The 26400-nt window shown below is 33.2% G+C and overlaps 1 protein-coding gene across 1 annotated transcript; it reads right to left on the reverse strand.

Moving 5' to 3' along the window:
* Window positions 1-1668: 1668 nt before the first annotated feature.
* Window positions 1669-26253, reverse strand: LOC113846080 (dicer-like protein 4). The gene is made up of 25 exons (XM_027473942.1): window positions 26134-26253; window positions 25532-25709; window positions 25118-25228; window positions 24702-24842; window positions 24499-24577; window positions 22763-22827; window positions 21912-22040; window positions 21702-21830; window positions 20927-21065; window positions 20569-20665; window positions 20233-20425; window positions 17724-17884; window positions 17437-17643; window positions 17056-17321; window positions 16301-16575; window positions 15768-16210; window positions 15446-15546; window positions 14293-14498; window positions 13946-14155; window positions 11081-11542; window positions 10688-10960; window positions 9716-10045; window positions 2966-3254; window positions 2784-2883; window positions 1669-2163 (listed from the first exon to the last, which is right to left on the reverse strand). Exons 1-25 carry the CDS (start codon window positions 26235-26237, stop codon window positions 2004-2006), a joined length of 4848 nt encoding a protein of 1615 aa, XP_027329743.1. The 5' UTR covers window positions 26238-26253; the 3' UTR covers window positions 1669-2003.
* Window positions 26254-26400: the final 147 nt, after the last annotated feature.

The raw sequence follows: 26400 nt of genomic DNA on the forward strand, positions 1-26400 counted from the left end.
TAAAATGAAGGATTAGATAAAAAAAATACATTATATTTAAAAGTGTTAAATGAGAAAAACAAACAAAAAGACTAATTTATATAAAACATATTATAGAATACTCATTTAAAAATTATTTAAAATGATGGATCAAAATAAAAAATTACAATTTTTTAAGAACAAATATTATAATTTAACCTTTTAAAATTTTCATTTTACGTAGAACAGTAGTTTTGATAATTAGCGATTTATTTAGGTTGGTTTTTTTTTAAAAAAAATATCTTGCTATTCGAACCTGTGAAAATTATAAGATTGATTTTTTATTAAAAAAATTATTTCCTATTTTTATTTGTGGTGCTTTTCCTTCTTGGTTCACACCTTTCTCTTTTTGGATTAATTTTTTAATATGATATTTAGAAATATATATAAAATATGATATTTTTAAAATTTAGAGATAAAAGAACAACAAATTATAAAGTATATAAATTTTTTTTAAGACAAATTATAATAAAATGTTTTTAAAATATCAAAAGTACGTTATTAATGTTTTTTTGTCAAAACTCGCCATTAAACTTGTTTTCATATTTATGGAATTTTAAAAAAATCATATTTTTGTAATTTCAAAATAAAAAAAAACCATAAAGTGTCTGACTTTCGGTCAAACTCCAGTAGTACTCTAAACTCAAGTTTATTTCTCATTTGAAAAAATAAAACATTAGCACTTTGCTTCGATAAAAGAAATTTAAAAAAATACAAAAAAAGAAGAAGAAAGAAGTGAAACTATTTAATTGTTTGAATTAGTATAAAATGAAAAAAAAATATAATTTACAATCTTTAATTTGGTTTTAAAAAATAGAGAATGAAAACGAATAAATTTGCCCCTTTCTTTTACGTACACGGGCATTAGCACTCAGGCTACAACAATTTGACCCAATACGAAACGTGCTTCATTGCCAAATTGTATTCAATTAGTTCGTACTTACAATATAACACTTCTCTTAGCCGAAAGCTCATCTCACAAATACAACATGCAGAACACCAAATTGACTCATTTCATACACGCTCACTGAGGATGCAAGGTACATTCGAAATTATATTTTAATGCATTTATTCAAAACTTGCACTAAATATATTTAATTAAATTATCTGAATCGTTTGTTTATATTTTTATAAAATAAATTTTAATAAGAAACTTAAAACAAAATAAAATTAACTAATCAAAACAAATTAAATTACTTTACGTAAAAAAAATTAAGTAATTTTTTTAAAAATCAATCTAGGGCACGCTTCTGAATTGACCCTTTTTTCCTTCGATGAATTAACAAAAAAGTTTATTTCAAAGCATTGAAGTAATCTCACTCTAATAGTGTTTCTCCACATTTATTTTAGCTTGACACCATAGCTTGGTTTCACCTATTGGTGATGGTGGGGGGAAGAGAATTGTTAGGTGATTTGGTCGTTTGATTTTAGTCACTAATATTGCACCATTTGAATATATTTTATACTTTATAAAAGGAAAAAAATGCATCACTACATAACTGGCCAAGATTATATGATTTCAGATCATCTAAAAATTATTCATTGGGGAGTTCTTCCTTCACTGTGCAATTTAGGGTTTATTACGTTGTAAAAATGTATAAGAACCAATGAAAACAACTTTTTGTTAGGTGAACTGAACACAAAATGAAAAGATGAAATTTTTTTAATTAAAAGTAAAAATTGACAATTAAAAAAAAAAGTGCCATGAGCAAATACAATGTTTCAGGAGCATTATTTACATTTTAAAGTTGAAGGACATTACACATACAGTGATAGGTGTAACTTAGACACAACGTAAATCATATTTTACAACAGATTAACATTTGGGGACCCCTGGGTTTTACTAAACCTGTATTATTTTACCTTCTAGATTATATGATTACCTATAACAATGAGGAGCATTCAGAAATTTGAAATGACACCCTCAATAATTAATACATTTTACCTTCTAGATTTATGTCACATGATAGTTGTTCAGCAGCATGTCAATTACCACTCAGCATGTAACCTTCCTGTTGCAGGTACCAAAACGCACCCTCAGCAGCACTCTCTGATGCATCTTTCTTCTTTGACTTTGGTTCTCCAATGAACTCAAAAATCATATCTGGGTTCTCTTCCATCTCCAAGGTCACCTTGCAAGTGAATCTAAAAATGGAACAATGAACAAAACAAATATATTCAACATTCAACATAGAATCCTTAATGTCGTGTTAAAAAGAAAACAAAATAAGGAAGGCACTGAAAGTTACACGTAAACTAAAGTGAACTTGAGAGTTGTTGTATAGTAAAGGTCAACGATAAAGATTAAGAATTTCAACTATAAATTATCATCATCCATTCATCACAAGCGTAGGGATGTTTAAAACTTCACTTAATTTTTTGAAGTTCTAAACTATAATAGGGTATTCAATATTAGTTATTGGTAACACTGAAAGTTGTAGAGAAAGGGAAAATGTTATTGGAAGGCTTATTCATTGTTTACCTCAGGAGTTTTGTTTGCATTAAAATGGACTAAAGTGAACAACATTTCATCCCTAAGGAGAGAGTGTATTAAAATAAGTGGAAGACGGAAGTGTAATTTCAACATATATCAAGGGAGGAAAGTATAATTTACCCAAAACAGAAATGTCATTCACTATGCCAGTCACATCACAGGCTAAATTGCTTAATGCAGGAATAGCAAAGCTTAAAAAAATAATAAAATCTGGGTGAAGATACATATTTTAATACAGATTAAATTTAAAAAAAAAAAAAAAGGGACTCACATTTTCAGGTGATCTGGTCCCTCTTCCTTGCAGCATTCAAATGTAGGAGGTTTCCAGCAAAAAGCAGCACATAATTCATACAATCGTGATCTTGCTGTTCCTTGGTGCAAAAAATGTGAAACAATATTGAGGTTTAACATAGACAAACCGGCTCAATGAAATTACTATAATTTTTATTTTACCTGTCCTTGATGAGTCACTTCCACCATCATGATTTTCAATTGTTAGACTAAGCTTTCCCTCAGCAGAAGATTGAAGCTGTAGGCCAAAAGGTTTCACACATGGGGAGCATATATCGACTTCTGGGCTAAACTTGTTGCACATGTCTGCATTGACCATTATCTGCCTGACAGAACTGGTATCTGTTACATTAATGGGTGTTTCATCATAGCCAATAAGTTTTGGTTCAGTTTTAGAAGTTGATTCCAGAACTTCTTTCAAAGTTTTTGACTTCAGTTTCCAGCCTTGAGCCTGCACATCCAAACCCAAGACTGTTAAATTCAAACAAAATAGCTCATAGAGACTAGACTTGTAGTCAAAGGAAGAAAATGTGCATCTCTGTAAATGTTTTTTATATCACAACAGCAGTCCAGGACTGGTGTTTTGTAACCCTCATTAGTAGTTAGCTATGAAGACTAGATACGTGAAAACACTCAAAGTACCCGTGTCGGACACATATCCGATACCCATACGTGTACGATATGTCTAGATACGTATCCCAAAAGTATGCGTAATTTAATTTATTATTAAAAATTAATTTCAAACAGGATACAGCTTAGATACGGCTGAGATACGGCTTTAAATCATCTAATACGGCTCCGATACGGTCGGCTTAAAATAGTAATGGCTTAGTAAATTTATTATTGAAACAGGGCATTTTAATCTTTCTTCTCCCATTTCCCCATTTCTTTCATTCTTAACAAGATAGGAATGCCCCAACCAGAACCTCACCCAAAATCAAAACTCAACTAGGACTTCTTCAAGTCAGGATTCTCTTGAGAAAATGAAAACTATTGCAAAAACAAGGTGATTCAGAGTGTTTTGAGAGGTCGATTCTGGTTGAGCAAGTTCATGAGATGTCGATTCTCCAATTTGTGATAGTGGGTGACTGATTTCTGTTTTGACGGCAATAGTGGGTGTGTTCAATGGCAGTCAAAGCAACGTTGGCAACCTCAAGCACCGTCTTCGTCACTCTTAAGGCTTCATTGCAACAACAGTTCAGAACTTTGTTCCTCTTCTTTAGACTTCAGCAACAATTTTAAACGTTGTTACTCTATTGCAGTTGCGGTAAAATCTCACAAACTTTCTCTTTTCTAGTCTTCTCTTTTCTATTCATTTTAGAACAATAAAGTAAAAATGTTATTCTTGTATTTTTCAACAGCTGTGTTTATTGACAAAAAATGAGTTATGATACTAAATCTAATTTTAGAATTCCAAGTAACTTTGTTTCAATAAAACTTCAAGATTATCATGCTCTACTTTGGCATTTGTCACTATAAAGGATAAGCTAAAAGATGGAGGAGGCAATAGGATATGGAGTTGTAATTTTTGTGAGAAAGTGGTCAAAAGTTCATACTCAAGAGTGAAAGCACATTTAATTAGAATACCCGGTACTGGTGTTGCTCTTTGTCCTAAGGTCATTGCTGAGTACTTGACTGATTTGAAAAGAATTTGTGAAGAAGCTGAGAATAAAATTAAGCCTAATACTATTCCACTACCTTTAGCTCCAGCAACCTTATCCTAGAAAAGAAGAAAAATAGGAAGTAATACACTAGAAAGGGCTTTCAATGTTGATGAAAGGAATCAACTTAGAGCAGAATAGCAAGAATGTTTTAATCAGCTAACTTATCATTTTATCTTGCTAGAAATCCTTATTATGTTAGTTCTTATTCATTTGCTGTCAATCATAACCTTAGTGATTTCCTTCCTCATAGTTATAATGTTTTAAGAACTAGTCTTTTACAATAAGATCTCATATTAAAAGGTTGCTCTAACATATAAAATTTTTATGGCTTATAAAAAGAGTTACATTAGCTTCTGATGGATGGACAGACCTTCAAAGAAGGCCCATAAATTACATGGCTGTAAGTGAAGGAGGGCCAATATTTAGAAAGACTATTGATGGTTCTAAGGAGTATAAGAACAAACACTACATGGCCAGCATAATAAATGATGTAATTAATGAAGTAGGGCCAAAAAATGATGTTCAAATCATAAGTTCATAACTGATAATGCTCTTATTTGTAAGGTAGTTGGGATGTTAATTGATACTTAGTTTTATCATGTGTTTTGGACTCCTTGTGTCGAAAACATTACCTAGAAGCTAGCATTGAAAAGCATATGTGCAGCTAGAAATATTGATGGAAATGAAAATATTTTCAATGAGTGTCATTGGATTACTCTCCTAGTTGATGATGCATCTTTTATCAAGACTTTTATAATGACTCACTCTATAAGATTGACTATTTTTAATGAGTTTTCATCTCTTAAAATTATTTTTTGTTGCTGAAACTCATTTTGCATCAATGGTTGTCATGCTAAAAAAAGATTGAAGTTGTTGAAACATGCTTTGCAAAATATAGTCATTAGTGACTAATGGAATAGTTATAGAGAAGATGATGTTGGTAAAGCTGCCCATGTGAAAGAACTTGTTTTAAATGATATATGGTGGGATAAATTAAACTATATTCTTTCTTTCACAAATCCTATATATAGCATGCTTAGAAAATGTGACACAAATGCTTCCACTCTTTATTCGGTCTATGAAATGTGGGATTACATGATCGAAAAAGTGAAGACAATCAATCATATATAGGCATGAGGAAAAGGAAGCAAATGAGGTTTCTAATTTTTTTGATGTGGTCCATAATATACTAAATTTTAGGTGGAGCAAGCAATGTTAAAATTGCAATTAAAATCGTGAGATCATACAATTTTACAATCTTAAACCCCTTGCACGATCTTAATTGGATTTGGGATCACTAATATGAAAGATCGGATGAGATTCCGATCTTTTCCTTCAGGATCGCAGGATAGGCGATCTAATCCGATCACAGGCGCAAGTTTTTTGGGTCGATTTCTGGGTTGGGTTACAGGGTCAGGTTTTTTTGACCCGATTTTAAAAAACTTATTTAGTTTATTTTTTTCCAAATTTTTTCCACTCTCTCTTATCTTGTCTTTGCGCAACCCAATCTCTCTTCCGCGACACCCATCCTTCCATTTTGTTTACATTTAACTGTGTCACCATTGGAGAACTTCTCGACACCCAACCTCTCATCTTCTCTCTATTTAGGTTCTGATTTTGTAACATCAACATTCTCTAGGCATTGTGTTCGCGTTCCTTGGGCATAGGTATTCTCTTCGAGAGTGGTTCGCATTTTCTGTTTTGGTGTTTCTTGATCTGCTGTTTGCCTGTTTCAATTGGTGGTTCATGTTTTTTCTTTCGTGAGCTACTTTTTCAGTTTTGTTTTGCATTTGGTAGTAGAGATGAAGTTTTATGTCTTGTTATAAATACACCTTTCAATATAAATCTGTAAGTGAGGTTAATTTAAATAAACATTTTAATAGTGTTATTACCCAAAAATACTTTTATTAAAATTAATTTTCAACTTATTAATAATATATTATATATTAAAATAAAATAGTGTGATAAGACATTAACTTATATGTAAAATGTTATAAAATTAATTTTTTTAATAATTTTTTAAAAATTAATGAATATCATATTTTATAAAAAAAACCTATTGAATATTATAAACATCTAAGTTTCACCTATTTAACTATAAATCCAAACACTGTTAAATAGAGTTAATATTTTCGTATTATTTATTGCAAAGTACTATAAGTTAGATAACTTGTTGATCTTTTTAATTTTTCAAAAATATTCTTCTATTTATTTTCTATTATGTGTTCTCTCACCTCAGCATGGATAGTTTAACTAATTATGTGTTATATTGAATCTTAAATCTAAGATTTTTAAGTTTATATTTAACTAAATTAGGTAATTTAGATATTAATTTTTTATCTATGTAATTTTCCTTGTTTATATATATGTTTAAAGTATAATTTTACACATTCAGAAGGATTTTACGATTTCACGATTTACGATTTTTTACCTCTCTTCCAATTTTAGGTAAGATCCCGATCTTAACAACATTGAGAGCAAGAATTGTACTCCACTTTATTGTTTGACACATTTATTGAACTCAAGGTAAATTTTATTTTAGTTACTGTCTCTTGAGAAATAAAAGTCATACTATAACAAATCTTTTAATCTTATATAGGTATTATAGTGAAAAATGGCTTAGGGAAGCTCCAAATAGAGTTCTTCCACATTAAGATGATGAAGTTTCGAGAGAAAAGAACAAATGTTTGAAGAGATATTTTCCTAATGCTGAGATAAGAAAAAATGTTTTTCTTGAATTCTCAAATTTCTCATCTTGTACAGGTAATTTTGCTTCTTTTGATTCCATTGAAGATAGGTGGACATTGGACCCAAAATCTTGGTGGGTAATGCATGGATCTTCTACCCCTTTACTTCAAAAACTTGCCTTAAAGGCTTCTTGTACAGTCTTATTCCTCGTCTTGCTATGAGAGGAATTTGAGTACATACTCGTTCATTCATTTTTTGAAGAGAAACAAAATGGATCCAAAAAGAGCTGAGAATTTAGTTTATGTGCATTTCAACCGTCATCTTTTGTCTAAAAAAGTATATTAAAGGAGAGACAAGGATGTGAAATATTAGTGGAGATGTACATGATCCACTTGATAATGGTGTTGAATTTCTTTAATTGGCTGAATTATCTCTAAATGGACTAGACTTAGAAGTTATGCTTTTTATAGATGATAGGGATAGAGGAAATGAGTGTGACAACTTTAGAATCAAATATTATAAAGACAAGACATTTTTTTTGTGATAGTTCTATATTTCTTTTGAATAGAACTACCAATTCTTGTGTAGAATTCTAACTTAAAAGTATGTAATTTTTTTATGTGTTCAAAGTAGAAGAAACAATTTGACTTAATTACTCAGACAAGGAAAAGATATGATCGCATGTATTTTTTTGATAAAATGTGATCATTGATATATAAATGGAACACATTAATATAAATTAATTATTAATATCTATTTATAAATATTTTATGTATGTATAAAGTATGTTATTTCTTTAAATTCATATTAAAATAACTATGCCGTATCGTATCTTAAATTTTAAATTTTTTCCGTCTCCTTATTGTATCCATGTCGTACTAAGTATCTAGGCTTCATTGGTAGGTAGTTACAACATATCAGTTAGTTAGCCTGAATTAGTTAGTTGGCTAGTGGGAATTGTTAAAAAACTTGGGTCTAATTCACTCTCAAAATCTAGCTTATAGGAGAAGAATTATTAAACATATGCAAGGATGATCCAATAGGACTGGACATCTGTGGGCAATCCGAAATTTAAACTAGATAAGCTCTGATATCATGTTAAAAAACTTGAACTTAACTCATTCCTAAAAGCTAGTTCATAAGAGGAGGATTATTAGAAGAAACAAAACATGCTACCGTTAAGTAAGAGGAGACTGAGAGAGTGATCTATCTGTCATTTCGGAAAGGGCTTGTACTGAGGAGGGAGAGAACAAGGTCTCTTGAATATCTTGAATATTCAATAAAATTCATTTCTTTCAGTAAGGAAAAAAAAAATAAAAAAAATAATGTATTTCAAGTTTCTGATCAACTAGGCATATGGAATTTGCATTCAACCTATTGCAAGTCGAAGAAGAAATTCACCAAGTTAAGGAATGTTGAGATATTACATTAGTGCTTCGGTTCTGTCATAATTATTTTTGTCTACAGCTATACTTGTAATTCTGAATTGTATTGAGTCAATATACATTATAATTTACATGTATATATAGGAGTCTAATCCTAATATTTGCATGAGATAATATTCTAGATTATCTTCTAATAATCTTAGAAATAAAGACAAATAATTACAAATATAATGACAACAGTAAATCATAATAATTAGGAGGGATTCTTCTCAACAGCTATTATTATACATCTTCACTAATTGTATTCTGACAGATAGTTGCACTATTCTTCCTTTTATATTAGCAAGACCTCTCCGTGTAGTGCTAGCCACTGACACACCATATACGGATTTCTCTCTACAAGAAGTTTGTCAATGACAAAAGGAAGAATCAGATATGGCGATGATTTTCAATAATATGCTGATGCGGGTAAATCTGAACCGCCCTAGTCCCTCTTATTTGCTTATTTTCTTCTAGAAAGCTACAAAAAAATGGTTGTTGAAAAACTGAAAAACAACTACAATTGTGTTTAGGCACAAGAATGGGCTTTGAGGATACTGTTTTCCATTATCCCAGACTAATTTATCTAAAGGGCAAAGCTTCACAACGAAAGCAAACAAATACACCAGCTGACTAACAGAGAATATAAAGGAAAAAGAATTTAGAACGATGCTTGTCCATGGTCCACTGGAATACTTAAGTGACACAATCTATCTGGTATAGCAATTCAATTTAAAAGAACTACAGTCTGCAGTACAAAATTTAAGACGTTACTAACCCATGCTCAAGTCCGTTTCTCAGTTCTGGCAAAAGAGGTACTATTCCACTATTCTGAACTTGATCATGAAAAAGTGATATGCAAGATGAGAGTCTTAAGCTCCAAATGAAGAAACAAAGAATAACATAGACTTGAACACTGTTTTATTTGTATCTCATACATCAACAAACGACTAGAACAATTGAAATTTTAAAGAAGATGAGCACAATAAATTTCAACACATCAGCAGAAAAGTTAAAAATTTAACTATCCTTGTTTACTTGAACTACAAAGTAATATATTCACCTGTGGTGCCACTGTGCAGTAAAGAAATACAAATTCTAACGCAGAAAATAAAACTAAGCACACTTTTTTTTACCTTTAAGTTTGAAAAAAGTCGCTGTGAAGCAATTCTAGAAGCCTCCTTTTTATTTTGGCCAGTTCCCTGAGCTCTTTCACATACACCATTTCCAGTCACTTTGGCTTCAACTGAAAATGTTTTAGTCAGCTTTGATTCCAGAAACTGCAACTTCAAACCATGAGATTGGCGAAGTTCTTGCAAATCCCTAATAGGACTGAGCTGCAAGTTTGATGAGAACTTTATGATTGGGTCCAAGAATGAAGTCATAACCGTCCAAACCTTGTTCAAATTGAACCCTGAATCAAGAAGAACAGCACCAACACAAGATTCTACTAAATCACCCAGGGCCTGAAGAAACAAATGGTGTAAGTTTAGACCTCATATACCTTTTGATGCAAAATTACAAAGAATTAGAAACCTGTGAAAAACTTATGAGCTATTTGGATCAGACAATGAAAAGGCTCCTAATATTTCTATAAGAGCTACTCATGTCGATAACCCAAAGCATGGAGCAGAAGACACAAATAAATTTGTCATCTCATCTCAATAAAGTAATAAAATCTGTTCACTTGACTGTGACACATCATCCTCCTTGGCTTTTCTTTCCCACCCAATATGTCATGGATATTTTGCAAAAACACTGGCATTCATTTGGATGGTCTTTCTTTTTTCTTCTTCTGTCTTCCCATGCAAAGCCTGTCCTTGGGTGCTCTTCCCATATTCCATTAGTTTGCTCTTATGGTTTCCAAGTAATAGAATGATATTTGGTACACATCTTGTGGGACAGTAGGTGCACATGATGTGAGGTGACATGTGTGCAAATGTTAGTAGCATTATTACTAGTCAAATACACAAATCAAACTTTGAAAAGGATACAGACATAATACATTAGGACCTTCATCTTAGATCGTTAAATGTATTTAAAATATAGTAATAGTAGTAAATGCATCTAGGTATATTGCATCATCATAAAAAGGTCATAATATATACCTTAGGACATGTTGGCCCTTCGTTAGTGCCACTACCTGATACAGGTCTTCTAATGTAGTCCCCATACTTTTTTATTGCGTCAGACAGGCTACTTGAATCACATAAAAGAAATTTGTCAAAACTACGGTCTAGTGCTACACAAGCAAATGCCTTATTGTTAACAGACAATGATCTCAAATCTGTCAATTGACCAGGCTTCAGTTTGGGATAAGCTGAGTATAGATATGAAGTAATCAAATAATCCAAGACAGCATCTCCAAGAAACTCCAATCGCTGCAAATAATAATCAGGTTTAAAAAATTAAAGATAAAATGTCTCACTCGAATTCCCGAGGCTTAAAATTAGAGAGACCAAAGCCAGAACATTGGAAGTGAAAAAATAAATAAAACTTACTTGATAACAGCCTCCCCCATGCTTATTGTAAGAGGGATGTACAAAAGCCTGGAGCAGCAGACCCTTATGAACAAAGTCATATCCTAACTTACCTTCAAGAGAAGGAATGTCTACATCAGAAGAAAGGGGGAAATAGCCAGCACTTCCTGTGCAAATATTAACCACCTGTGATGCTTCAAAATCAACTTGTATGCCAATCCATTTAAGAAAGGAAATTGCAGCTTTAAAACCACTGTCAACTAGGAATGCTCCAACCAGAGCTTCAACCACATCAGCAATTGTTTTCCTATGTAACCAATGGTGATTTTTATTACATCGGGTTTCAGTTGCTCTTCTTTGCTCCTTAACAGAACTTAAACAGAAGTGTATACTGTCTTCAGTTTCCTTGCTACAAACTCTTGGGCAACAGCGGCCTAATGCATAGAACTGGACAGGATCAAATGCCTGATCACATATATAGACCTGGAAGGGAGAGCAGGCAGATAGTGATATGACTTGAGTCAGTAAATAAAAAGATGCATTCTATGAAAGTGGAGAGAAAAGTTTTTCTATTGATAAAAAATGAAAGAGTACAAGACAGCATATATTTACATCATGGCCCATGGACCTAATGGGCCAGACAAGAATAAAATAATATGACATATATATATATGTATATACACATTCTAAAACATAACAGCAAGATAGAAAACCTTTATCAAGGTTATTAGCCTTACTAAGTTATTGTTCAGTTAATTTCAATATTTCAGTGCTAGGAGTACTTCAGTATCTTCCACCCTCAGTTCTGTATGATTTATGTTATCCATGTGTTATTTGTTATTGCCTAGAGGTTTAAGAATTCCTTATTGGGTAATTAGTAGGAATCCTACATCCTGCCTGAGATAATTTTTTTGTTTACAAAATATGCCAAAAGTAGTAAAATTTAATACAAAGTTGCTTTTGGATAGCCTTTGCTTTTTTTAGCTTGTATCCTTGTATGTCATGTCCATCTATATAAGCACGCAGTGCCATAACCAGATTGAGTTTCTGCCTTCCAAGTATAGTTTTCTTCTTATCTTCTGTAAGGGATCTAAAGACTGTCTTTCAAATTTAGTTCAAAATTAATATCCAAGTTTTATCTAGCAAGTTGCTTGTCTTTCTTATTGAATTCTAGCCATGAAGCTGAGGGGAATATTCTTCTTGTTGAGATTATCGTAAATAGGATAATAATGTAATTAGTATGAATTTAGATAATTGCAAATCATGCATTTGATTTACCTTATTATTATAAATAGAGCTTTATTGTGTATTCAAACACACAAATTCATCTTATGCCTTCTGGTTTTCACTTTTCACCTCTTTCAGCATTGTATTTAGAACCCGACAATAGGGCAATCCTAATCCATGCATTCCTGGTGACCTGCTCATTGGCATATTTTTTTTTTTCAAAAACAGTGTTTAGTTTCCAGTTTCTGGTTTCTTATCCAGTCATCTATCTTTTCTAGTTGGCATTGTTCACCATCGTCATCCACTTTTTTGGCAACTTATCCGATCACCAACCAGTAGATTAGGGTTGTCATTGCTTGCACAACTCAATGTCAGCCAACCCATCCTCATCAAAGCTTGGATACACACCAGTCTTTGACTTTCTTTGATGGTTGGTTTTCAAGTGGAATGGTTTTGACCTTGAAAGTTAAGTTTTTAGGCTTTTACCAGCCAAATCAGCCAAGACCTATTCTAATAGATTAGGCCTAGATTCCCCAACTCCTAAAAAAAAGAATTTTAATCAGAATCGCAATTTTGTTTGATTCAGCAGTAGTAGGAATGGTGTAACCAGCAGACAGTCTTTCATCAATAAGCAATCTGCTAGTCTTTGTTGGTGATGCCTATCTGGTGTTCGCCTGTGCCTCCATAGTGCCACTTCATTAGAGAGAAGATCTATTCTAAAAATATTGGTATTTGATTTGTGAATTGTAGGTAAATGTCTCTGCAAAGTCTTTGAGGGGTTCTCATATTACTCCAGCTTTAGGAGAAGTAATGAGATAAACTGTAAATAAAGTAATAGGGTGAGAATAAAATTAGTTTAATTTTAGATAACTTAAAATCATATATTTATTGTGCCTTATTATTATAAATAGAGAGTTCTGCTATGTATTCAAATATACATATTCATCCTATGCCTTTTCGCTTCCTTCTCTATCAACACTTCTCAAATAGTGTTTCTTGAATTGCAGAAATATAAAATTCTTACTTTTTAAAATTAAACCTCTCGTACATTCTTGTTTAATCTACCAAAAACCCATCAACCTTAAAGCAAGTGCTTGGATCCAAATCCAAATTGCTCTTCGGGATGATCTTGTCAATGTCAGCCTACTACCACCAATTTTCAGTCCTATCTTATGTCCAAATGCATAAAGTTAATTCATAAAATAGGATTTGGGAGAATCATTTTAGCTCAATGCTAGCAAATTGCAGTCCTTTGCCTATGCACAAGGTCCCTTTAATTACCCAACAATCCATCATTAATCCATCCAGGAAAGCCTCCGTCAAATGCATGAATTAACTTCATAAATAGGAGTTGGTTCCTCTCATTTTAGTTCTCAACATGATCACAATATTTTAGCAAGAAATGGGGGTCCCCCAGTACAAAGTCCTGTGTCTATCTCCTAAAATGATAATGTTGGGTTAGGAATTAAAGGCAGATTCAACTCATGCAAAATATGTTTTTCATTGCCAAGATAATTTTAGTATATATCTTATTTAATTATATCTAGTTATTGAAATAAGTTCCCATGAGTATCATTTAAATGTAATAAAAGACCAATGAATAAAAATTATACTTTCTTACTAAGGAAATGAAGATGGGATGTGTTGGTATAACTTTACCTGCAAATTACGCTTAATAGCCAACTTAAACAAATTGGAATTATTTACAACATTTGATCGCCTTTTTGTAAGGTCTCCTTCATGAAAGCTATCATGCATGAGAAAAAAATGACGCGCAACAGCAAACTTAAGGAAAGCATCACCAAGCACTTCAAGTCTTTCAAGGGAAAATCGTTCCTGACACTTTTCAGTGGTGAGAGCCTCAAGAACCTAGTATTTGTTCACAATTGTTAGTTGATATAAACTACAAAATTTATCTGTACCATATCATCATTGGCATGTTGTTAGATAAAAGAATACACTACTTATATATATAAAAAAATATATTGAATATAATAAGGGCTTACTCTAAGGGCACTAATTTCAGCTGCCTCTGGAAAGGAAGAGGATAGCACGTCCTTGAGTTCAATAGCCACCAAAAAGTTTCCCAGACGATGCATAATTGAGGGCAGCAAAGATATGGAACTACCGATATCCTTCGAAAATCCTATTATTTTCAGTTCACATACCTCAGGAGGCAAATAAATTAAGTATTCCTCCTGCTCATGTGGTTCTGTCATTGACAGTTAAAAGCTACAATCATTTCAAGAAGTGTCTGAAGTATTATCAGAATACAAGATAAATCCAAAATTAAGATACAAACTTGAAAATAGTCAATGCACTTTTTTCAAATTGCTAATGTCAAAGCATAAAGAAGTGTAGACGCTGTTAGATACACGTTTATGTTATTGTATCATGAATATATGGTAGAATCAATTAGAAGCAATTTTAAGAACCACTATTGGATTGAATATTGGTATATCATTGTAATTTATAATTAATACTAACATTATTATATATAGAGGCCGTGTTATTTCAAACACCCAATTTTATCCCTAATCAGGTTGTTCTTAGAATCCCTAAGTTGGTATGAAAGCAGAATCTGGTCCATTTCTCCCAAAAAAAAAAAAAAAAAACCCTAACTCCGCTGCATACACTGCAGCAGCAAATTCTTCCTCACTGTGCATCAATATCAGCAACCTGAACCTACCACGTCTCTTTTTGGCAAGTTTCTATCACCAACAATCACCCAACCTCTGAAGTTTGCTACTGTCTGCCTCTCCATGCACTACCTAAAGCCTGCCGCACCTGAGAACACCCCTTTATCGGTGCATGAGGGTGTGTAAGAGACATCCCAACCCTATTGGCTCCTATTTTGCTCATTTAAAGGATGATTCAGATCATGGGTCCCACACTTTGTGTTCCTCAGATTTTTATGACCTCCCAGCTCACCATATGATCTTAATAACATTAAACCAAAATGCTTAAACTATTTAGCAAGGATTTATAGCGTTATTTGTAACTCTTTGCACACCTTGAAACAACCTAACGGACCTAAAATGTGGAAAAAAGACAATGCATAGACATTCCACTAGCATAAAAAATTAGTCATAAGAACTAAATTTAAATGTCTTAGTCAATTTGACTCTAATGCTAAAAATAACATATCCCATGCAGTACCTGTATCCTCATGCTTTCGGTTGTGTAGCAGGTTGTGCAAATTGAATAGTCGTTTTGCATGCAGAAGTGGTTGTTCTGGGCATTTGAGGTGAATGGAAAAGCTGACATTGAAGCATGCATGTTTTTCGTCAAATATCGTAAATACATGATATTCCAACTTATATATACATACACATTCCCATTTTTTTGTCCAATCAGTTAATCAGCAATTTTAAAATGTCTCCAATGAATATGAATGGTTATATTATCAACTTAAAAAGAATTAGGGATGCAAAACCAAAATGAAACAAGGATAAATCTGAAATAATAAACAGATACCTACTTTTCGATGAAATGGTCCACATAGCTTGACCTTGAAGTGCCTGAATCCCTATAAGGACTAAATCCATTCTTTTTATTGACAATATCCGTGACAAAATAAAAGACCTTCTTATGAGGGGCATAAACTAAACTATTCTTGACATCTCTTACACTTTTGTAACCATTGGCAAGTTGCAGGTGAATATCCAAAGGGAAAACTTTTTTATCCGTAGGATCTGCTGGATGCCTAAAAATTGGTGAACAAAGGCATCTCTTCACTGTCTTCCAATCAACTTTCATGACATTTTCATTTTCTTGCAATTCAACTGGAAGCAAAAGGTAGAAGGTTGATGTGCTTGTGTGAGATTCAGCACCCTTACCTAAGTCTACAAACTCAGAAACAAATTCTGATCTATCCAGAATAATTTTGAGGAACATTTCTTGAAAATTCTCTGCCATCTTAATCTGCAGGTTAGAAAACTCCAAGCATTAATTTAAATTTTTCTCCCCCCCCCCCCCCACCTTCCCAAATAAAAAAAAAATACAGTTATTTACCTCATCTTTGTCAAATTCTACAACTCCAAATGGAACAAAACTTGTCATTACAGATCTACCACGAGCAAGATGGAGATCAAGTTCCAGGTTCTCAGCCTCCATTGGAAGAAAAGTCATGACAAATAGACCAAACTCTTTATAGACCCTATCCTTTGGACAGGGACAAAATTTTATGTAGTAAGAATTGAGACTGACGATTGTATCCTTGTTTATCCATGACTGTCTAATGGCAGAAGGAATTAGCATCTCATGTAATTCTCCTCTTGATATGGCATCTGCAAATAAAGAAAAGTGAATATAGTGCACACAACATTATGATATTGTTCTAGAAGCATAAATTGATAGTAATCAACACGATAGTTGTACTACAACTGAAAACAAATTAAAAGCTTCCCCGTGCAAGATTAGAAACACTGACAATAACTACTTGAGAGAGAAAAAAACTATTAATGATGTGGCAACACATGATTGGATGATGGTGCAGAAGTTTAAACACTGAGAGTGGATTAACACTAAACTGTCCATAGAAAGGTATGTTGCAATAATAATTACCAAAAAGGGATTATGTAGAGTTTTAAAAGCCTAAAAATGATCAGCATGGCGGCATGCTGAACTAGTCATTCTCCTTAATATGCTTATTGACAAATAAACATGCTCAACACTTGATTTCAAAATATAATTTATACAGTACATTTCTGGCAACCTAGTCAAAGGCAATGAAAGCAAGGCTTATCAAAGAGCAGCTGAAGTTTGACCTTCACATTCATCTTCATCACAAGATCCTGAAACCTGCTCCTCTGGCTCTACATCATTTGGCTTTGGCAAGAGACAATCACTTAAAGCACTTAATTTATACAGTTCTTCTATTGCTTTCAAGCTAGCATCTCTTTTGGAAGCCTCCATAGACAACTGTGGTGCACCAACAATTTGGTGTATAGGTGCATTGGAAGGCAATGTTATGTGGCAGACAATTCCCCCTAAATCATTGAAGTAAGAAAAAATTGGCTTGGGATCAAAGTACCTGAAAGGAGAGATAACATTTTAAAACACAAGATTTGTACTTTATTTCCATGAAACTCCATGGTTGAGCATATAATTTGGATCAAACAAAAGTCAAGGTTTAAATAAACTCATACTCATCATGTGGAAGCTTTGAACAATACTGGTGAAGCAATGAGATACTATATCCAGAACTGACAGAAGCACCAGATGAATCAACTCTGAATATCCTTTCCTCAGGGACGATGTATGTCTCATTGGATGTTCGAACACTAATTTGCATATTCATTCTGTATTCATCTTTCTCAAATCCATTGATTATGGCTAGTTCCTTCTTATTGCGACTGCAACAAGATTTCAAAAGAAAACAAATGGATGGGGATTTGCAAAATTAATTCTAAAATATATTAGAATGCAAGGATACCTGTCCACCAAAAATGCATATTCTGACTGAGGCATACGTGCACGGCCTCTTGACTGTATAAAGCTGGCAACAGTTTCCGGAAGATCAAATCGTATGACAAGGCAACATGTCTGAATGTCAAGTCCTTCTTCACCCACTTTGGTTGCAACCAATAGATTCAACTGTTACCAGCAAAAACATAGTCATATTACTAGCACTGAGCTTTTTAACCAGTTATGTATGTCATTCACCACCTTAAAATCTTACAATAATGGTTGAAAAAGCACATGCAGATCACAAAAATCCCCAGTAGCTCCCAGCTGTTTCAAAGTTTTACAGGGTAAAGGACATTTTACATTCTTTCAATACATTTAATGTCACATTAGTGCAATAATAGAAAATTAGAAAAATGACAGCCAGTTTACTGCATTTGGAAAGCTGCTAACATGAATGAAAAAAAAATAAATAAATAAATAAATTGTGTGCAGCCAACTAGTAAAGAGACTCAAAGAAAGGAAAGGAGCCATGAGAACAGGAGCTGATCCTGTTGCTTCCACCAGAGATAATCATTGTTTACATTGCCACTATAGCAATCAGTACCAGAGATAGAATATGGTGGGATCTCTGGATTCACCATAGATCAATGAAGTTGATGGTCTATCATCACTGCTTTAACTTGTTGCTTGCAAATTAGGAAAGTTCTTTTGATGATGCTACATGGGAGTGGAATGGGAAAAGATGACTGGAGCCCCTCCTTGGAGGTGAGAATAATCACCAGAGTTGTACAAACTCAGGCTCAATACCATGTTGTAAAGCTCAAGGGGAGAGTGTAAGAAAGAATCTGAAAACTGTTCTCTAAATGTTTTCATTCATGATGATTGGTTCAGCCAGGAACTAGTCCCTTTTCCGGTTCAGCTTGGACTCAGTCTCTCAAAAAGGTAATCTGAAAACCAGTCATTGAACTGTTAAAAACTGGGTATAAACTGTGAGAACCAACCAACACCAACTAGTCGTGGTTTTTTCATTTTAACAACACTGCTTGGGCAATCCTCCTCTCTTAAGCAGGTTTTTAGGGTTAAGTCCAACCCAAATTTAAGAACTTCATCTCCAGGTATTTAGGCTTAGTCTTCCTGCTGTTGTTCAGGCCTTCTGCAAATCATTTATATTGTTACATTTTAAATTGTATTTATGTCTTTATCTCTACAAGTATAAATTATATTTATTTATCAGTTCAATTGTTGTTGTTATGTCTTTTATTAAGCAAATGAATAATGAACCGTTGCCTTCATTGATTTAATGCTCACTCCAGTCCAGTTTCAATATAACAAGTTGATAATTAATGGATATATACATAGTCAATTCGTTCCCTAATTATTTTCCCAAAATGGAGTTTTTCAGTCTAGATTGGGGTTTTCTTCCCCTTAAATGAGTTGGGCAAGCAATCAGGATGGCAATGAGTAGTTTGAAACATTCAGCGCACTAATTTGAGTTTGACAATTTCTTTTACCAGAGATGTTTTCTACAGTTTGAATCATCTCCAGATCTTTTGCTCCATTGATGTTATGTTCTGAAATAAATGTATCTTTATCTCTTAAGTTAAGTTTGTCATGTACTATTAAGATAAAATCATAATTTCTTACAACATTTTTTTAAAAATTATATTATTGTACCAGTATCTTAGATTATTGAAAATTGTCAAATCTCATATCCATATTTGTACCATGTACAATATCCGTGTATCTGTATCCAACATCCGTGCATCATGGAATTTCATCAAACCTTGGAGGTCAACATAACTTGTCTAAAGAAGGATCCATGATCTCTATATGTGCCCAAGAATATACATACAACACACACACATGAAATAAATAAAAGCATAAGTCCAAATAAATTAAATAAAATAATATTATGCCAAAAGATAAATTAAATAAAATAAACATTAAAAAAGAAAGATATTAAAAGGACAAAACTGCAAGGTGAGGCAACCTAGGAGAAGGATACAAAACTTGGAAATAATATTGGAGAGCTACATTTCCAGATAAGTAAAAGCATAATTCCAAATAAATTTAACCATCAAGAACACCACCCATGAACTAAATGCAAAAAAATAAAAATAAAATTAGGCATAACTGATTTTCTGAATTCAAGCACTCTTCATCTATGTATAACATTCAATCCAAATATCCCCCAAACAAACACCCACACATGAAACACCAGAATCAGTATCAATATATAAGAATAAAACAATAGTCAAGACCTCCTCAGAACCATAAAAAACGAAAACTAGGTTGCCAATGTGTCCACTTCTATCAACAGTATCCAGGGCCAGCCATGATTTTATAGTGTGACCATCTCCAGAACAAGGGGCTAAAGTAAGGACAAAAACTGTTTTCTCATTATAAATAACAATCAACAAAATTCATAGAATCTTCTAGACTTCTATGACAATTAACAATTTATACATGCATACACACTGAAATTCAATAACATGTTTAAAAATTAACGATAGAAATCCAATAACAATATTTACCTCTCCAGAGCGAAACTTCTCAACAATGACGTTCATGGTCTTTCGTGACATACTCTTCAGTCCAGAATGGACTCCTACTAGAAAATCACTCTTCCATTGTCTTAGAAGCTTGAGCTTCTGTAGTATGTATGACAGGGATCTAGCAGTCACAATTCTATTCACAAAAATTATACATTTCATGTTTTTTTGCAACCTGGAATTGGAACATGTAATCAGAATTTGTCCAAATACATTAGTTTCATAACCAAATATAAATGAGACACATGATATATGAAAACACATGAAAGGAATGGTTTAAACAGCATAGTCTTGTCAGACTGAGATATGATTACCAACCTAAAGTTGGACAGTATCCCAACGAGGCGTAAAAGCTTGGTTGAAAAACAGGGCTCTTTTAATACTTCCACAGAAGACAGATCAGATACACAGTCACCTACAAAAGACCAGTATGGTTAGCTGCAATAAAAATGAAGCCTACATCTTGTGACAACTGAACTCTGTTTTCAAACATATCATAAAAATTCACAATAATGAAAATGACTAATTAATTGTTAGACTAATGCTAGCCTATCATGCACAATGGAAGCAAATGTGACAGTAAATGGATTTATAAATGAATTGTCAGAAGCAACAGTCAGAAAATCCAGTAACAGCAATGACAATATTAAAAGAACATCAAGCAATGTCAAAATACCTATCACACATTGTGAAGCAAAGAGTTCAGCTGCTTGAACAAGATATTTATCGCACAGAGAGTCATCACTTGAGTTTCCTTCTGCCTCCACTAATTCATGCCTTTCAGAATGATCACCACTCAGAAGAATACGACTAGCCTTGGAAGGTGAACACATATTTTAGAGAAGGGAAAAAATAAAAATTAAGATAGTGAAAGTGACAGCCTTTCTAACCTATAAAATCATTTCCCAATATCAACTAAACAGACGGAAAACCACAGGAATGGAAAAAGTAAAAAGCATATATATCCAGAGATCTATAACAAAAAGCAAAAAGTAGAAAATACACCAAAACCCAGGGAAAAATGTATAGAGAAGACTTATCAAAATGAATTCCAAAGAACATCCCTGTATCTTCAAATATCACATCTACAATCATTTTCAAACTGCATTGGTGCCTAAACATTGTCTTTAAGAAACAAAACATCATTTTACATCATCCATCTTCATGAATCAATGTAGAATCGGCTACTGTGTTTAACTTACTTAAGCTAAACATCATTGCTGAGAAACTCCACAGCCTACTCTAGGCATATTTTGCATCCTTGGTTTTTTCTTCTTTGATAGGGAGAGGGGCCAACAAAAAAGAACAAATTATGACAATTTTATTTCTTTGATGTATTATTATTTATAGATTCTTTTAGAGACTTACTAACTAAATAATCTAGTCAAATGATTCCAAGACTTATAATCCTTGACAAGAAAAAAAGACATAACCAAATACAAGAATCTTACTTGCAATGCTCCCCAAATGCCAAGATTCCCCAGACAGAAAAGCACATTATCATGCATCCGGTTCAGAAGTTTCTTCGTGTTCATTCGTTTCTGGTGATCTTCTATACTCTTACCAATGGTTGCTACACACTGTTAAAATAAAATAATGCAGTGGTCACTAAACCACCTTGTTTATCAAACTATCGAAAGATCTCACAGTAAAAAGTGCACCTGGCATTTAATCTCCTCAATTTTTGAGTACAAACTAGTTTCTGCATTTGCAGTTGAACCATAATGATATATGTTAATCATAGGAGTGGTCACAAAAGCTTGCAATTCCTTGTCTTCAACTGAGTATACCTTCAAAAGAGATCTAGAAGTTAAAGAGTAACCAAGCCCAGCATCTATCCAACACAAGTAGGTAATTATTCCCAAGAACCATACACTTTGCATATAAGGTAAGATGTTTCAAGTTAGCTAGAAATAGAGTCAAAATACTCCTTATAAGAGTTTGTGTTATCTTTCTCCATGAGCTAACTTTTAGGAGTGAATTAAGCCCAAATTGCTTAACATAGTTTAAAACTTATTCAGTTTAATTGTTAAGCTACTCACAGATGTCCAATCTTGTTGAGTCACCCGCAAATATTTAATCTTGCAAACTTCATGCACCAGATGCCCAGTCCTAGGCATGAGGGGAGGGTGTTAAAATGTCCTACATTGGCGAGGAATAGGACCAAAATACTCTTTATAAAGGTTAAAGTAGTCCTCCTCTTACAAGATAATTTTTAGAAGTGAGTTAAACCCAAATTTTTTAACAATAACTATAAGGAATTCAGAAGAATTCAGACATTTATAGAGTTCAAATGCTACATTTCCACAAACCATATCCCAGCAAACACAAGATCAATATATCAACTTCATCCATTGCATCAATAGGTTCATAGCCAATACTTAATAGAAAAAGCATTTTGTTTTCTTGGACAGGTAGGAAAGCAAAAGTTTGGCCCAAAATATTTTGCATAAGTAACAAATGCTGTTCACAAATTTAAGTATTTTGACATACAATACTAAACAAATCCTACCTTAGCATCAAGCAAACGTTCAAGACTATTGATGCTTTTCACTAGATTTGCTTCACTAGAAGCACCTGAAAATGAAAATAATCCAACAAGGTCAAAAATATGAAGAGGATTTTACATATTAGGAATAAACTACACTATAAGTATTCAGCAAATATCCTTATTGAAAGATGCATAAACAATAAGAAAAGAAAGAAAGGATAAATTACCAACAATGTAGGCAAACGTTAGGGTGTTAAACACCCTTGAAGAACTGACAAAAGATGGGACGTAAGAAAGGCAAAACATTTATATGATTATGATGGAACATCAACATCCCAGAAAATAAAGCACAGAACAGTTAGTCTTTTTCAAATATAAAATAAAAGTTATATACTATAAATAGAACATCAACCAGTATATTTAAAACTGCATATACATGTATATCATATAAATAGCACTTCATAGGATCATATGAACCTTGTCCTAGAAAAAAATATACACAAAGGTCCAAGTATTGAAAAGTAAAGTGACATGTTAAAGTCTACTTTAAAAAAAATCTTGTCAATACTTGAAAATTAATTTATATAGAATGTCAGTGACAATAGGATGTCCCCTTCCCTCACACAACTCTACCCCTCATCTCAAACTCAAGAAAATGGTCCTCTGCCTCATATAATTTCCTTTTCCTTAACACATTTTAACCTTTCAAAGTTAACCAATGGTTTCCAGTTCAACTATAAGCAGATAAGATCATCTACAGTCAATCTCTTTTCAGCCTCCTCGCAGAAATTTATGATCATTTTGAATGTACAGCAGGGACACATATATAGGTGTACCATATCCATATCATTTACACACTGTACATAGGCACATCAAATTGTGCCTTGCATAATATCACAACAAACAATATTTAAAAAATTTGCCTGTTGAATGTTGATGGCAGGGCAAATCTTTGGTGAACTTACCAAATTGACTTCTCAAGTCCAGATCTTCCTATGTGTGACAATTTCCCTTTTAAATAAAATAAAATCTTTCAATGTGTGCTGAATTAGTTCATTTTCAAGTTAAAAAAGATAAAATTACTGTGACTTTCCTAGAAAGCTTTTGAAAAATATAAGCATTATATTTTTCTCGAAAAACACTTTCACAAGCATCCACTTTAAAATCGATAGCATCAAATTCAGATATCTAGCACAATCCCTTAGAGACTTCACAAGACAGATATCACACGCCCTCTTTCCATAGCTAAAGCCTAAAGGACAAGTTCCTGCAAGTGTAGGTTGTTGGTTCAGATCTTACTAAATGTTAATGCAAGAAATAAGAAAGAAATAGGTAGATGAGTAAAGCTTGTACCAGTTAGAATATCTACATAATATGTAGAGAATGATGCCGAGTATAATAAAGTGGAAAAATTTTGCTACCTAAATTTTTACGTAAATGATCTGTTTAGGATTCCTATCTTATTCTCAGTGAATGTATCTGCATATTTAGTAAGCTTTTTGTTGCTTATTTGATTAGAGTTGGGACGTAGGAGCCTAGTACATAATCTAATTCCTAGTAGAAACAGAGGTATGTGCTTTGTACTTTGTATCACATTGCATCATAATCAATTCAATATCCAGAGTCTCTATTTTCTTTTTTACTCCTTTCACACCTAAACCCTATAATTTCAACAGTATTAATACGTAATTGAAACAGGAAAATATCTTGGCTCTCGTTAATACTCTATATTTTTAAGATAAGCTTTATTACTTTACCTTTTCCTACAATGGGGGAAGCAGTCATGCCAAATATACGGGGAACCTTTGTAGAATTATCTTTGTATTTGTAGAAGACCTAACAAATTGCCAAATTAAAAATTGTAAAAAATTAAAGCTATGGAAATGGAAAGATTTTATGCAGAAAATCATGTAGCAATTTCCATAATGAATGCCTGAAGTTCAGCATAAGTACAGCATACTTTCATGATTACTGCATAAGCATGGTTGCTTTTGACTTGAGCATGATGGCATTCATCAAATATCAGAAGTGCAATCATCTCCATCGTGATGAAACAATGGGATAAGTTGTGAAGCAATATTTGTGGGGTCATAACAAGCACCTGAAGGGAAAAGGACAAGAACACAATGTACTATTTTAGAAACAACAAGCTCCCCCGAATTAAAAATTTAACTATGTAGATTTTGAGATTCTAAAACAGCTGGAGCCAAAATGAATTTGAATTTTTTTTATTCTGCCTCTATAGAGTTTAATTGATTATCACCTTCTTTCAATAGCTTTTACTTAAAGTTGCCACAAAAGTAACACGTCTGAATATACAATAAAATAAATTAAAGAACATAATTAATTTCAACATGATTTAACTGGCATTAACACCTCATATTGTCTAATCTCCTGCTCCCAATCTTGATGACGTTTCAAGCGCTTGGAACTCCCGCAGTAAGTCCCAACCTTAAAATCAGTGGAGTCTTCTATAACCTTTGCTTGCTATGGATAAATATAAAATAGGCTTCAGAAAACACATAATGGAAATCACCAGCATGGTGAAAACAGTTAAACTAAGGTTCAGGGGGAGATTACCATATACAAAATCAATTCATAAGATTCACACAACAACCACGCTTAATTCACACAACAAGTAGATTGCTAAGAATTGTAATTCTAGCATTCAAGCAATGCTTTGTTAAAAAATATTGAAGAGGAATTGAGACTGTCCAAATCGCAATGATTACAACTAAAGATACAAAAGCCAGTTCTTATTGCACATGCAAGAATATGAGAGCAGCTCACCTGATGAACTAAAGCCACAGTAGGGGCAAGAAAGACACATACATTCTTCTGGGGTTTACGAATCAAATGACCCATCTCATGCATGAGAAGCACGGCAATGTGGGTCTTTCCACATCCTGTCCCCAAATACACAATTATATTTTCCTCCATAGCTTTTTTGCACAACTCCAACTGATACCTTCCAAAAGACCAAAACATTCATAAGATACTTGGTTCCTTCGAGTTTCAGAAAACAAGTGAGCAATAAGAAGAAAGATAACCACCGCCAACATCAGACTTCAACTTCTGATGATCACACATTAGCAACATTTTTCTGGAAACATTCACAGAAGCAAGAATCTACAATCTTGCATAAACTACAAGGCTTGCTGACACAATTCAATCCACCAGTTACATTTTCAGAAGAATTTTCAAAGGAAAAAAATACTCTTTACTGTACTCCATTTCTCACCAGCCAAACAAGGAACAACCCACCCACTAACAGTGAGCAGACACCACCAAGAAATGACCAAAACCCACATACCCACTTGAAAAATAAATGTAACTCAATGTAGAAAATGATGGGAGGCAACCGGGGGGGGGGGGGGGCAAAAGATTCTTACTTTCTTGCAATTTTATTGGGATCTTTCTTGACTGAGTCATCGTGATTATTGACTTCGGAAAGACTCAAAGAGAGACCCACGGTGAAAGATTCTCCGTCCGGCATTGCCGGAGACACACAAAGTGTGATCAAAACGTTTGCTGTCTTCTCGGTTGTAAACGAGAAAAGAGAAAGAGTGAGGGTTGTTTGTTTACTTTAGCTTCGATTGCGAAATTGCCGTATTTGGAGAGAGCATACAGAGAAGTGGAAATGAGGCACCTTAGTGAGC

The sequence above is a fragment of the Abrus precatorius genome, unplaced genomic scaffold (genome assembly GCF_003935025.1).
Source record: "Abrus precatorius isolate BTA unplaced genomic scaffold, Abrus_2018 Scaffold8, whole genome shotgun sequence".
In the NCBI taxonomy this organism is placed as follows: domain Eukaryota; kingdom Viridiplantae; phylum Streptophyta; class Magnoliopsida; order Fabales; family Fabaceae; genus Abrus; species Abrus precatorius.

Coding starts and splice junctions, on each gene's coding strand:
- LOC113846080 (XM_027473942.1), bottom strand. CDS start 26,237: ATGCCGGACGGAGAATCTTTCACCGTGGGTCTCTCTTTGAGTCTTTCC. Junction 25,710..26,133: donor CCCAATAAAATTGCAAGAAA/GTAAGAATCTTT, acceptor GTCTTTTGGAAG/GTATCAGTTGGAGTTGTGCA. Junction 10,046..10,687: donor AAGGGCCAACATGTCCTAAG/GTATATATTATG, acceptor TTGTTTCTTCAG/GCCCTGGGTGATTTAGTAGA.